General features: G+C 40.5%; 1 protein-coding gene across 2 annotated transcripts; it reads right to left on the bottom strand.

Annotated features, from left to right (window-relative positions):
* Positions 1–7,406: 7,406 nt before the first annotated feature.
* Positions 7,407–15,672, bottom strand: LOC109481550 (uncharacterized protein C630.12-like). Of its 2 annotated transcripts, XM_019784141.1 has the most exons (9): positions 15,549–15,672; positions 14,916–15,033; positions 13,094–13,283; positions 11,524–11,745; positions 10,768–10,905; positions 9,559–9,693; positions 9,115–9,165; positions 8,151–8,313; positions 7,407–7,634 (listed from the first exon to the last, which is right to left on the bottom strand). In XM_019784141.1, the coding sequence occupies exons 2-9, from the start codon at positions 15,029–15,031 to the stop codon at positions 7,480–7,482; spliced, it is 1,170 nt and encodes a 389-aa protein (XP_019639700.1). In that variant the 5' UTR covers positions 15,032–15,033; positions 15,549–15,672; the 3' UTR covers positions 7,407–7,479. The 2 variants fall into 2 exon arrangements, with proteins under 2 accessions (XP_019639700.1, XP_019639701.1); XM_019784142.1 differs by lacking the exon at positions 14,916–15,033 and having other exon boundaries at positions 15,549–15,665.
* Between the last annotated feature and the right edge of the window lie 127 nt (positions 15,673–15,799).

The following is a 15,799-nucleotide window of genomic DNA, read 5'->3' as shown; positions in this document are numbered from 1 at the left end:
GCTTTGGCCTGAGTATAGCCCGGCTTATAAGCGCTGCCGGGCGGTAGTAAAGCCGGGCAAGCTGCCGGACGGCCGCCGCAACATAAGGCGTTCAACACGGCTGCCGGAGGACAACGAGACCACCTACAGGAAGCGTCTACGGGAGACGATAGAAACTGAGGCGGCTAACAACGAAGAGCGGGCTGTTGAAGATCGGCACATCGACCAGTTATAGACTAGTTTATACGTTGGTGATGTCAGCAAGGCTACTTCTACTACTGTATTGAGACATATCGTATTCAGTACTGGAACATCCCAGTACAATTAGAACGTGAGAACAGGAAGCCCAGTTCGGAAATAATTTGAAAACTCGGCTTCCAGTACTGTAGAGTCACTTTTTACTGGTCAATCCAGTAAGGAACCCGTTACTTAGGTACATCGACACTCGGCTTTCCAGTACTGAATGACCTCCGAACTGGGTAACCAGTACTGAATGACCTTTGTACCAGCCTTCCTGTAGCCGGGACGCAACACAGTACTGGGGTCCGAGTACCGACGGGCGTTCAGGTCTGGAAAACGAGTTCCGAAACAAGATTCAGTTCTGAACTTCCAGTTCTGACGAAGCTTCAGTACTGGAATAACGCCGTTCCGAACTGGAATTCCAGTTTAGAGCTTTCTTCAGAACTGGGCGCCGAGTATCGACGCTATTTTCTCCATGGTTTCCGTACTGGGCGCCCAGTAAGGAACCCGTTACTTTCGTACCTTTGCCGTTCACATATTTCTTCATATACATTGAATCCCCAACACTATTTCTTCTGTCAAATTCCTATAGCCAATTATCCTTATTATGAGAGATAACTTTACGGGATATGCATCATCGGGCTGCGGAATTTTTCGGGATAGACGTCCCGATAAATCCCGCGAGATATCCGCGTGTCCTGCGTACCGCGGAGCGAAAAAAAAACTTGATGCGAGATCTCAAAGTCTACTGCGGGTCCTGTCACCGATGGCGGCGTGCCAAATGTTTATTTTTACTTCCTTTCGGGCGATCTGGGCAGGGCCAATGGAGCACCCTGACGTCAGTCAACTTTGCCATAATTGTGTATATTGTGTATAACGCGTTCCTCACGCGGTCATAGTTGAACTGCTAAATTTTTACAAAGCTCTTGTGCAGCGAAAACTCACAAAACTGTAAGAAAATAGCAGGAATGAATTTGTAATAACCTCTTCGTCTCCAGTGAATTTTTCGGCAAGTTTTACATATAAACAATCAATCTGTCAAGTTTATAAACCATCGAATAAAATGGGGCGTACCGGCTGGAGTTGTGTTTCATTGTGACATCTTGTACTAAATTGGCTTGTTGAAGTCTTCTCGTGTTCTCGTGAGCGTCAAGTAGTCTCTGTATTACGAAAACAAGAGTTCCATGATCTCATACCTTCGCCAAATGATGTTAACCCTTGCGGGTGACGAATTATACAATTTTAATCATTAATTTTGTAAATAAGAGCCTCATTTGCACGGATTATATCAGTTGATCATATTCTCCATCCAATGACAGTCTTATCATAACAAAAAGGCTATTATAGCACTTCCTCATAAATTATGCAAATGACGTCATGATTTGAATAAATTATGTTTATTGATGTTCACCTACACTTAACTTCCAAATGTGGCAAGTATGAAATTCGGGGTGCAGCAGTTACAACTATGGAATTATAAGAATTTGCCATTAATTATGCAAATTAGGTCCTCATTTACACAATCTATATCCTCAGATGTTTTTCTCGTTCTCAAGTAGATGTCACAAGTGTTTCATAGTTCTATTATCGAACAAAGCAGATTTACAGAATTTCCTCATTAGTTATGCAAATTAAGTCCTGATTTGCATAATTGCCATCTGATTATGTCAAGCATCACTTCAACTACCTACATACCAAAAATCACGACAATACGTCAACCGGTTCTTGAGTTATTGTCCTTCAAATTTTTTTCAACAAATGCTCCTGCAGTTCCAGAGCAGCAAGGCGCTAGGGGACCCAAACTCATGTCACTTCTTCCCTACCCCAAGAGCTATCTACCAACCAAAATTCGTGACCCTAGCATGTCCAGAACATGAGATATCAAAACCGGAAGTTCAGCTGCAGTACCTAGGAAAGCTGCCAGGGGGTCCAAAATCTAATCATTTCTATGTCTCATGAAGACCTACCCACCTACCAAGTTTCATTCCAATCCATCCACTGCTTCTTGAGTTATCTTGCTAAACCACACACACACAAACACACACACACACAGACAAACGCTACTGAAAACATAACCTTCTTGGCGAAGGTAATTAGGAAAGTTTGCCCATCAAAATCCCGGGGCGTGCGTCTCACCCCTCCCCAAACACGTACACATAAATAAACCCTTGCATCAACAATCAACAACGATCCGGCCACGTCCATTCACGTACGTATTACCCTGAAAGCAAGTACTTCCACGCGGCTGGCAAAAATTCTCCCGGTGGAAAAAGCATTCTAGTTCTCGATGTCACTTGTGAAAAACATCTTGGAATGAAATCGGGATGAGAAAAATAGAATGCCGCGTGCAGGGCTGAGGCGGAAAATCGCTACAATCGTGAGGCGGCCTCTAGTCTCTGGGGCGGAGCATCGAACCTTTGAGTTTGAAATCTTACCGCCCAGCCAGTGGGCGGGTCCCCGTCTGTGTGCTGTGATTGGGGGCCGCGCGGTCTGCTAGCTATGCTGCGTGCCGTTTCTATGGCAACGTGGCCCAGCCCACATCAACACGAAATGTATCAATTCTTGATCGTCGTAAACAAGCCAAGGGCGTAAAGAACCTTTGAATTATGCTTCGCCCCCTCTTTTGTATAATGTTTAATCTCTCTTCCGCAACTCCGTGCGTCGACCTCCCTTATCTAGGAGAAGAACTTCTCGAGTGGCTGTGTTAGATTTTATATCTGAGATAGCGCGGGTCGGGTGACATAAAAAGCAGTACTTAGCGGGCCGTCCACATCGCAAGGTCAGACAGAAATTCTCGTACCAAGAAGGTTGTATTATTTTGTTATCGTTCTAAACATTATTAAGCCACCAACATTTTCGATATTAAAAAAAACAACATTTGATTGAAAACACCATTTGTTTGTGCTACTGTTATCATCATGCATAATTTGGAAACAAACATGCGCTGCACCGTCTGTCTGTAAAAATCTTAGTCAACATGGTTCCCGAAAAATCCCGCGGGATATCCCGATGAATCCCGATTTGATGCTTATCCCATGAACTGTACTGTGTTATCCCGAAAAAGATTGAAACTGTCTGACAAAACGACAAAATGTAATGTTATACTAACGTTAGTATCCATGTTATATCATGAGTAATAAAACGTAAACAAACGCCCCCTCCCCCGGCCCCGCACCTACATCACAAAGTCGACAATACGGATGAACACAATTCTGTTTACTTTATTTTCAAAACGGCAACAAGCCTAAATCGCTATACATACGAGATTCTATCAAGTCAGGAGCTAGTAAATTACTAGAGCTTTTTTTTAGATTTGAGCCGGCGGTGACATGCAAAAAGTTCAACAAAGTCACCGGCGTTCTGTGGAAATCTGCAGTCCTACTTGTGGATATTGAACCCAAAATCCCAAATGCAATATTCTCTACTCGAGACTGGTATTCATATGGCCGTATTTTACGAAGAAAAATGAAAACTTACCACTGACATTGGTCCACCGATCTCTTCTCGCGGATGCCCATATTTGGAAATCTCGGGTGTTCCGTAGGCTGGGGTCAAACTTTCCCGATTTATTGTGTTGTCCCCTGTGCGGTCATTGGTTTGAAACACTCACATCAGGCCATACCCTACTCTTTTTCCAAATGTGTTGTGGGTTCTTTAACGTGCGTGGGCTGTGGCTCTCCTCAAACACGGGACCTCCATGTAACGTCCGGACATCCTATTCAAGGGACGTCCCTAACCAAAGCTGGGTACTCATTCCCACCTGGTGAAGTGAGGAAAGTCGTGTAAGGTACCTTTTTCAAAGGGAATCAAACCTGGGACCTCTTGGTTCCGAGTCGAACACTCTGACCAGTAAGCCATGGCACTGAAGTCAAAGGAGGTCAAAGTAGTAGTAGAGTAGTCAGTCTTTCAGTGTGGTGTTGTACATTAATTTTCAGTTTCTGTTTATTACCTTCGCCAAGAAGGTTATGTTTTCGTAGGCGTTCGTGTGTCTGTGTGTGTGTGTGTGTGTGTCAGCACGATAACTCAAGAAGGCTAAGATGGATTGTCTTGATATTTGGTAGGTGGATAGGTCTTCATGAGACGTGGAACTGATTAGATTTTGGGCCCCCTAGCAGCTTGTTAAGGTACTGCAGCTGAACTTCCGGTTTTAATATCTCGTGATCTAGACACGCTAGGGTGACGAAATTTGGATGGTAGGTAGCTCTTGTGCTGGGGAAGAAGTGACATGAGTTTGGGCCCCCTAGCTGCTTGCTCAGGAACTGCAGGGGCGTTAGTTGAAAAATGTTTAAAGGCGGATAACTCAAGAACCGATTGATGGATCATTGTGATTTTTGGCATGTAGGTAGCTGAAGTGATGCTTGACATAATAATATTACAATCATGCAAATATTAATGTAATTTGCATAATTAATGAGGACATTCCATAAATCAGCTGCATTCCATGAAAGGACTATTCAAGCTTGTGACATATGTAATCAAGAATAGCAGAAATACAGGCAGATATCAATTATGCAAATGAAGACTTAATTTGCATAATTAATGAGAAAATGTTATAATTACATAGTGGTAACTGCCTGGAATTTCATACTTGGGATATTTGAAAGTTATGTGAAGGTGAACATAATTAAACATAACTTATTCAAACACGGAGCTCATTTGCATAATTTATGAGGAAATGCTATAATGGCATTCTTTGATAAGACAAGACTGTGTTCTGGTGTAGAATATGATCAACAGATATAATTATTGCAATGTAGGATCCTATTTGCACAATCAGGGGGATTAATCTATAATGTCTTGGTCATAAAGGCTAACATCATTTGGCGAAGGTATGAGATCGTGGAACTCTAGTTGAAAGGTCAAGTCGCATGACATAACACATTTACCAGTACATGAAATACGTTGATACATACAATTGTTCACATAGGAAAAAACCTGTAGAAGGAAATTTTGCACTACTTTCCACATTGTAAACTTTATTCCAGTCAAAGAAGTACTCTGTTATCATCTCTGTCCAACATAGTAGAGCTACAGCATCTCAATGACAGTCTTTACTACATAACAATCTTTACTACTTCGAGAGTCCACATCACTCTCACACCTACAAAACTGTCATGTTTTTGATGTAGTTCAAAACTTCATTTACTGTACCGGTAGATTCTCGTACTTGATAGATCACCAACTTGTCTTTGTATTTGTCTTCAAGTTGGTTTTATCCATCTTGTAATTATGCGTGTATCTTGTCAATGTGTTTCGCACTCGTATGTTTTTTAGTAGAAGGTGTTATATAAGCAACTTTTGCTTTTTGCCTCATACTCAATAAATACATGTATATCTGAATTTATAGAAATAGAAATTTTTGCAACAAACATGACAGGTGTTGGCTGAAAGACACAAGTCTTTGGAATAACAGTTAGTCAAGTCAATTATGAAGAAAATCCTAGTACTGTAATTTTTTTTAATCATCCATGGCGCGAGGTATTGCAACTTTGCTTACACAATGCCACAGAGGTAACTCTGGGGGTAACTGACACAGTACTTTCAATGCAGAAGTAAACCTGAAAGTAAGGATTAAAATACAATTTTCAGCCCTTAGTGAATTAGTTCAGTATTGTTCTTTAACATTATATATAACAAAAAACAATATATTATACATAACAACAGTTTATTTTTGGAACCGCATGAAACACTATAATGTTATATTGCAACAATACATACATGTACATGTACATGTATGTCACAATTCTTTTACGCTTGGGAATGCATACACACACGACAGTAACACCTAACTCCATTGCACAGTGAACCAGTCATATTAGCCCTGATAAAGATGACAGACAGTCGGTTAAAAATGTGGTGGTGAGTAAAGAACTTTGCTAGTAACTTTTCAGCCATGTTGATACTAACATCATTTTGCAGCAGATTATGAAAAATGTGAAGTTAAACTTGGATCCTTGAAAACATTTCATCACTACCACAGACCCCAGTCATAGAAGAACTGGGATGTGCAAGGAAAAGCTGCATACATGCCAATGTCAGGGGTCGAAATATATTTTGGGGTCAACTTGCACTGGTGCAGATGGAAAAAAATTTACTTGCACCAAAAAAAAAATTGTTGCACCCCCCAAAAATAATAGGTACACAACCAAAAGTACATAATACAACTACATCTATATCCAATATTTGCTTACACTGTTGTGGGGATAAACTAACCATGGCAGTGACTTAGATAGTAACCTTCTATTAATCATATAAAATGAAGAAAAACTCCCCGGATTCTGGTTTTGTTACCCTTTCAGTTCCTCATTGGGTACAATGTATTTCTATGGGCAGTAAGTCAGTGTAGTAATGGATAAAGCTAAAATACTTGCACGGTGCACACTGGTAAAAATTAGTTGCACGGCACCAATTTTACCTGCACCAACTTGCACATGGAGGGGTATTTTGATACTACTGCTTCCTGTTTGTCTATGTCTTCATGATAATGACTTCAGTTGCTACCTACATTGTACATGTACTTTACCCACTGGCAGATTTGTTTATTTTTTCCCTGCATGCAAAGAGACCCAGAAACTGGTCTAGAACTGAACACTAAACATGGATAAATAAATATAATAATCTATATCTCTGTCAGTCAGTCTCAAAAGACTAATTGCACAAAAAACAGGATGGTACAGTTCCTTTACAAATCGATTTTGAGCTTTAATTCAAAAGTACAAAAAGTCCAATAAATAAAACTTTATAATAAACTATATAAAATGTACATGTAAATACATGTATGTAGCCAAAAACTAAGGCCACACCATTTTAATTTGTTGTTTCTTGGATTTTTCCAGAAAAATATGAAGCGAAAGGCGGAAAAAATAAAAACAGGGTTAGATATCCCATTATAGCCCCAAATGCTGTGATAGGAGGCATGAAGTCAACATAAAAGGCTGGGTTAATATCTAAACAAGGACATTGCACATCTGTATAATGTCCTTGATCTAAACAATGAATTTTGAACTTTTAATCAAACCACTGCATTGATAGATGGAAAAACTGTAACAACTAGGAAGAAAAGGATATTCCTCAACTGTTGGGGGCAAAATACAAGCATTTTTGAGTTGATTTAGAATTTTCTTTTTTTGCAAATCAGAAAAAAATGAAGAGAATCCGAGAACCAACAAATTAAATTGGTGTGGCCTATAGGAAAGAATTTGTCTTCAAATAAATATCAACATTAAGTTGTATATCAGCTCCAGGTAGCTATAGAGTTTATCATCGTGTGGTGTGATGTTGTCTGGATGAGGGGCGACACACACGCTGGACCAGCCAGCCGAGGGTGACCAGGATCAGGTACAGCACGTACACACCCAGGTACACGTACCGCCGAGGCAGCCATACCACAGAGGTACTCATCTCACCTGCAGGGTCTGGAGGGGAAAAGGAAGGTACATGTAAAAGTAGTGCCATGGCCCTTTTTTAGGCCATATATAGGTGCAATGGGTTGCTATATACTTGCTATCCACTGTGTCAAGGGCACGGCTTCTCTCTCTCCACCACCTTTTACCTCCCCAAAGTGCTAGTCAGGTACCCATTTTACACCAGATTTCATTAAATTTTGTACTTTTGAAGCTTTTTCGCACCTTCTGAGATTATGACACATTGCACAAGAGTTTAAAAAATCATGGCTCTAGCATGTCAAGAACACAAAGGATTAACACCAGAAGTTTAGGTCAAGACCACCAAATTTTATTGCACTCCATCCTTAGCTTCTAGAGTGATTGTGCTAAACCACATCCAGACATACATGCATACAGTTGTTCAACATCCAAATGCTACCTAAAACATAACCTTCTAGGCAAAAATAACAAAACCTCTGCTGCTGAACCTATAATTCTACCATTATGATTATCATATGCATGTACATAGTGACCACCATAACTCACCTATCGTGACCACCATGTAGCCGATTTCAGGTGTTCCCATCCTGTAGCTGCATGTTGGCACCTGATACTCCTGTGTAACCGGCTGCGTCTTACCCATATCAGCTGAGTACGGCAGACCTGCACTCTTCATTATTCTGGTAATGTTGTAAGTTGCCTTCCCATACTGCAGAAGAAAAAGAGTCCATTGAAATACAACGGGGCGAGTTGTACAGTAGTCTCTAGGATTCAAACCCAAACCAAAGAGGGTCTGCATGGGGGTGTCCTAGTACCGGTTAACGGTAAATTCAGCAGGCCCGACAACGCTTAACGGTAAATTCAGGACGGTTGGTAACGCTTAACGGTAAATTGACACGCATTTTTTTCGAACTCCACTATATTCGGTATCTGAATTGGTGAGAAAGAGTGTTCCACGCCTGCCTTGGTCCCCGAGTGCGCCCACAAATGATTTAAGATGGGGACCGAGCACAGAAGGCCAGAGGAGTCGAGCGCCAAAGGCGCGAGCAATGTTTGGAATGCAAGGAAAAGTGCTCTGCTTAGACAAATGGTCTTCACATACAAAAAGCATGGTGACATTAGACAAGACAGAGAGCAAGAAAACCACAGCAAAATTCCCACTCATTTTACAAAAGACAGCACAATTGCTTAAAGTCACCCAGTCGGCACCTGTTGAACAGGCAGATTCCAAAAAGATTTCTTGCTAGTTATCATCAAGAAATGTTTTCTGATACACACTTGAAAATGGGCAGTCATCAGTTCACTTTTATTTGTCATTTATAGTTACACAATGTATTAACAATTTGTCAGTTGTCAAGGTTAACATCATTTGGCAAAGGTATGAGCTTGTAGTTATACTGTTATACCATCCCGCTCAATACAAATACAATAAGGTACATGTATATAATACTATGCACCTAGTATTTCAAGCCCTGTCACAAGAAGAGGATTTCTTATAAAAATTTCTTACCTTGTGAAAATGTGCAGAAAAAGCATACTGTGGTCTGAAGCTGCCCAGGATCTGAAGAACGATTAAACATCTCATTATGAAAATGTCCAAAGTAATGTCTAATGCTTAAAGGTCACATTTCCAAAACAGGGCCCAGCCGGGGAATTTGCAGGAACAACAAGTATGATAAAAAAGACAACAAAACATTTAAAAGATAATAATAATAAGCATAATTTGTACAAATATGAATTTCTAAAAATGTTTCCATCCATTCAAACAGCCCTGCTGGGCCCCAGCTTACAATTGTGACTCCACCATAATTGGTGAAGAATGTAATTTAATTCACTCTAACTACACCATATTTGGGTGACATTAGTAAATTATAGTACAGTACAAGTTTTTAAACTGTAGGTAAAATTTTTGATAAATTTTTGGGAAATAACAGACTGAGGATGTGAAACTCACCGTAGCTGCAGTCTGTAGTAGTGCAGCATTTAGAGTGACATGTGACAGGAGCACCCTGACAGGTGCAGACAGCTGTGACATTAGCCTGGTCCGGGGCACCGCAGGTGCATGTTGGTATGGGGTTACCAGATTCACCTGTCAGGAGGTAGAATCAACAGCAGGGCTTCAGACTAACTTTGAGTTGTCCAATTTGTTTGCTGGGTAAGTCCAATTTTTGTGTTCGTCATAGTAATAGCACCACAAGTGCCACTGACCACTACTTTATTGTGACACAGGAAATGATTTACGACGATGATTTATTTATTTATTTATTATGACTAATCTTCTACATATATGTTAAAACTTAAGTGATATAAGGTTTGTACGACGTAAGATTGTCATAGTTTGTACGATTGTAAGATTGTAAATAGTACCTAATTTTCGAACCAAAGTGATATAAATTAATATGTAGATTCTGATATGATTGTAATTTGTATTTCCCTACTATTAATAATTTATATTGTAAACAACTTGATCATCAGAATTCAGCCCTGTATGTCAAGGCTGCGAAATATGTTGTTGATATGTTAATACAAACAAATAAACCAATAAATATAGTTATGTTATATGAAGGTTTCAATTCTACTGTACATGTACATGAATATCTATCGGTGTTTCTGCATTGTAGTTTCTGTATCTTTTGCCAGAAGAGTCTGCCCAAATTGATTTTACTAGCACAATACTGGTTTTGTGATGACAACAGTTAAACTTGCTGAGATTAGATTATGTAACATTTTTGCACCATAAATTGAAATATTTCAATTGAAAAATTATGATTACGAATGGTAATTTGCAACATGATTGTAATTTACTTCCACTTTTCAACATGTTTGTGCAATTATCTCATAATTACTACAGTTATGGTTGGCACTAAAACTGCACACACAAGCAAGGCACAATCAGTTTCTGGTACCACCACAAACTACCGGAATGTAAACAAACATGGCTGACAGCTGTGTTTTCAGCTTTTAAACACACTCATAAGGCATCATATTTTGGCACCTCCACTTCATGAATAGCACTTATTTGCAATGGAGTATGGTTAATTCAACTTACATGTACTTTGTAAAGAAATGACCAGCAAATGTACTCTTCGTATCATCCATACATTACATAATGCAAGTTTAAAGCACATCTTGAACATGCGAAGTAAAAGTCAGTCAGAATTACCTTGAGGAAGTCCACATTCTTGACTCTCACCACTTCATCCAGTGGTGCAAAGTTCTCCTGAAATCTCTGCATCTTCTCCTGTGTGATCATGTCAGAACCCTCACCTCCTATGTCATTGTCACCAGCAAGGAGAATCAGCTACAACAGACGTACATCCAGTCAGTATCCAAACAGAACAGAATGTAACATCACTGCAGCAAGAGCCTAGTAGGTACAGTATTCTAGCAAGCAACTTAGTTTGATGACAATAAGATAAAAATCCTAATTGATATGAGTCCCACAGCTTATAGCTTATAGCTTGGCTATGGCTGATCAGTTCTATACGAGAATGACAGAAATCCTCAATTCTGAATTGGACTTCTTTGCAACAGGAGTGAAGGCGGTCTACATGTACATAAGAGCTCACAGACCTACCCTGAACAGAGACGGGGGGCGACACAAGTTATCTGGCACGTATGACCCGCTACTATGGTCATGTGTCTCTGACATCACGTTCCAAGAGTAGAAGGGTCCATTCCGTGAACAAGGTTGATGGAGTCAACCAAAAATTTGGGGTAAGTCTCATTTCTGTAGTCTCATAATGACTGCCTTAAGCTTGTACCAACACAGATGAACTTTCATGCTATGTAGTAATCTTGTTTTTTTGGTCCTCCTTTTTTTTGCTCTATCGCATTAGATTTGGAGGATGTCATCCATGAAATTTACTTGCTGTGGACTATCAAAGTTAATTCTACATGAGGTACAAATAGACCATACCTTTGTCCCTGCAGATACATGGAATATCTGGTAGAATCTCTGCACATACACGGAGTACTCCACATCAGACGCCACGCTGCCTTCATCCAGCAGGTCTCCCATGAAGATGACGGCATCAGGTCTGACCGTGTCGTATAGCAGGCTGAAGGTCATCCTGAGGTAGCGATCAGAGTCCCATCTGGTCAGCCAACCCACCAATCCTGGAGCTTCATACTGGTAACCCTGAGGGTAGGACACAACAAACAGTATACAATGTGGGGTCGTGTGGCGTAGCGGTAGCGTCTTTGGCCCAGACTCAAGAGGGTGAGGGTTTGAATCCTGCCAGATGCCACCGATCTTGTGCCCTTGGGAAAGGCACTTTACACGACTTTCCTCACTTCACTCAGGTGTAAATGAGTCCCTCAGATAGGACGTTAAAGACCTTATAGTCTGGCCTCGGGGTTAACATCTTTGAAGAGGTGATAGTCACCTGTTATGTCAATCCTTCCACAAATGTGGTGAATCTTCATAAAATAAAAAATAACCACTGTACTTCCAAGTAACCTACACTGGTCATGGGACAGGCTGAATGAAAGTTCTGAACTATACAGATGTGATACTGAGGGAGGACAGTCGTGTGCGAGATGTCAGTTAGCTTGAGGAATGAATCCACTTTACTACACAAAACAGAACAAGGTCATTAGAGATGGCAGACTTCACCCCCTTAAAATAACATTAAAGCAAGGTCATCAGAGATGGCAGACTTCACCCCTATAAAAATCAATTAATCAATCAATCATCATCATCATTCCATCCTCCTCCCCTGGCTGGCTCCAGCCTTGTATGAGTTTGTCAGTTCTTGGCCATGCAGGGCTCAGATGTTGTACTAGACTACATCTCATACAAGGCTCTCTAAATCAATCAATAAAAAAATGGTTTATTCTTCAACAGACTATCTACACCAGTTAGCCACCAGCCAATGCCTCCAAAACCTACCATTCACACTTGAACGTTTTAAAGTTTGAAACGTTCGGCTGGCACAGATGAACAGTAGCCGTCCTGGCCGAACTCTTAGAGCCAACCACAGCCGACCTTAATAATGATCTACTCCTAACCATGGTTGGGGGAGTTGGCAGTAGTGCTGCATACCTAAACCCACATTTAGGTTCAGGTCCAGAGGTTTAGGTTTAGTTCCGGACCTAAACCCATGGCATATACAAAACTGCGTGTTGGCAACCTTGCAATGTTGTCTGGGTGAGACTAATTGGTCACATAACATGGAGGCTTGTACTTGACGATGCCCGATGGCAATGTTTTCTTCATTTTGCAGCGAAAATTTTGCAATCTACGGAAGGCTTTGGAAAGAAAAGGTGCACGTGTGTGTGAAATGGTCTTTTATGGTAATAAGTCCAGACTCGGTTCTTGACTTTTAGGTTTTTTTGGACTTGAACCTAAACATTCTTACAAGTCTGGATCCAAGTCCTGAGTGAACCGGTACACAGCACTAGTTGGCAGTGATTGGGAGGCCATTTTCGGCTATGTGTGTCAGGGGTCTAGTGTAGCATTCTTAAAGGTACCTGGTATATCTCACCTGTATTTGTGGGTCCCCTGCAATGACAAGTCGGACTATCTTGTCATCTTCCCTGGACTGTGAGAAACCAGGAGGAAGTTCCCAGCTGGTTTTATTGATGTAGTACACCAGAACCTCATTATACAGCACCAACAGGACTCCAGATAACACTGCAGTTCTGTGGAATGTCAGTAGGCGGCCAAACCTCAGCCTGGACATAGAGATACTGTTATTATTAAAATCTTGTTCAAAGACTGGGGCAAATTATGCGGTACAATCTATTTCAATTCAATGTCAAGGTTATGCACAAAGCACTTACTAGTAGTTCTTCTGTAAAAAGAGAAATTTGATGTACTAAGGATGGACTAAGGAAGGCTAAATTTGCAAGCAAATACAGTATATTTCACTCCCTCTTGCTCCCCATATGTATAAATGGACTGTTCGAAATTAACCTGTTTCAGAAATGGAAATGCTCGGTTACTACTGCCCACACATGGACTATCCCAACATCGATCACCTAACTCTAATGGAGTGAAATACAATCCTCGTCTTTTGCTTGCATTGCATATGACAGTAAGAGACAGTAGAGTATCAGGGCTGCTATAAAAAATGTGCAGAGGTGAGCACTTCATAGCCAGTTGAGTTTCTCTCCTATCAGATCAAAACAAAATTGTAAACAAGAGTCCATTAGACACAAATCTCTGTGAAGTTGTAACACTTCTGGCCAAGATGTATTGTGCCAAGGAGTGTGCCAAGGTGTATTGTGCCAATTCATGCAAGGTGTATTATGTCGACAGAATGAAAACAACTTGATACAAGCAGACCAAACGCTCCTGTTTAACTTCAACTTCAAGTATGAAATGATGATGGAAAATGCACAGTAAATATCAATCTCAGATAGGTTTCCTGAAATTACACTCAGTCTGGATGATTTAAAACACCAACAGCTCTTCTGCCGTCCGCAATGACACTACTGTGAATGAAACAGCTGGCAACCAACAAAGGCTGGTGAAATTGACCTGTTCCACAAGTCCATCAAAATAGGGGTGTTTCTGAAATATTATACGGTAAAGACCTATAAAAACTGCTACTTGTATGGTAAAGAAAACAATTGTGCACGTAATGAAAATTAACAGTGGTATCTCGTGCAAGTTTAGTCGACATGCCAAAACTACATGCAGCAAAGGGATCGTGAGTTACAGCTGCAGGGGTGCCGTATACAGTGCAATTTTACGGAATACAGTGCAAGTTTACCATAGTATACATGTACAGTGCAATTTTATGGAATACAGTACAATCGTATTAGTATACAACTTGCAATTTTATGGAATATGGAATTTTACTTAGACCGGCTTTCCAGGGACGCCGCTGACGGAGCGTACTCACATATTTCTGTGTTTTTTTGAGTGAATTTGGACCGTTCTCGTAGATAGGCCTTTAGTCAAATCACTACATACCTGTACACAGGGCATGTTACTACACAGGGATCATTTCGAATTCGCTCGAAAAACACAGAAGTCAGCGGTGGCGACCGTCATCTTGAAACTCAAGGAAAGCAGGGTCCAAGTCACGTGATTCAACGTCACTAGTAAAATTGTACTATATTCCATAAAATTGCACTGTACTAGTATTATACTACGATTGCACTGTATTCCGTAAAGTTGCACTGTATACTAAAAATACGATTGCAAGTAACTACTTGTATTCCGTAAAATTGCACTGCATACTGTGGCACCCCTGAGCTGGGTGCGTACGACTCATTCTATATCTGACACTCCTCAGAGGTCACCGACCTTCTTCACCCTATATATTAGCTATAGATGGTAAATATTCATAAACGCACCCTTTGAGAGACACTCCTTCCCGGGGTGCAAAATGGTAAGGTTTATCTCGCTGTAATGGCATTGGACCGTTGAGTTGATGTCGACGCTTTGTAACTGCCTCACTGTCCATATGCATATCTACATTATGGTTTTAGAGATTGTTATTTGGATAGAACATATAGGCTAATAATTAGCCTTGTTAGCTTTTGTCTGCTCCCGACGTTGTTACTCCAAGTTGGTGAGGACTAGCAATGTTGGGAGCAGACCAAAAGGCAAGATTCTAAATAGAGCATACTACCCCACTTCTGTTTATTAACTAGCCTTTACAAGGCTTTGGGAAGTGGCTAGGAACAGCAGAAATTGATCAATTTCAAGACAGATAACATTCAATGGCCCACTTCCAAACATCTGCAATAAATTCCATTTTTCCAGCCACTCCCAAAGACTGGTAGAGTCTATTTCTTAACATACAAGTAGGAGGCTGAAAAATATGAACATGTATTATTAATCTACTAAATTTCATAACTCAATGACCATTTGCAGTGTAGAGCTCACTGTGGACATGAAGGTCATATTCTGGAAACATCATTCAACTTTTAACTGAATATTCAAAGCTCTATACTTTACATCACGTACACTGTTCACTACATTACCTGTAAAACCTGTCCACCATCCCTACACCATAAATATGTATGATGACAGACAGCAGCTGTTTCACATGGAAAAACAACGCCGGTGTGAGACCAAAACGCTGATGTCATTTGCATACTGCCTATTGGAAGCATTTACTCGATAATAGGGGTGATCCAATTAAACTGCATTAGAATTGTGAAGAGACATACATGTTAGTTATGCCAATATTTAGTATAAATGTCAAACATTTTCTGATGATAATACTTTTTTA

The sequence above is a fragment of the Branchiostoma belcheri genome, unplaced genomic scaffold, assembly GCF_001625305.1.
Source record: "Branchiostoma belcheri isolate BF01 breed outbred unplaced genomic scaffold, Haploidv18h27 scaffold56, whole genome shotgun sequence".
In the NCBI taxonomy this organism is placed as follows: domain Eukaryota; kingdom Metazoa; phylum Chordata; class Leptocardii; order Amphioxiformes; family Branchiostomatidae; genus Branchiostoma; species Branchiostoma belcheri.
This window is presented reverse-complemented; position numbering and strand designations above follow the sequence as displayed.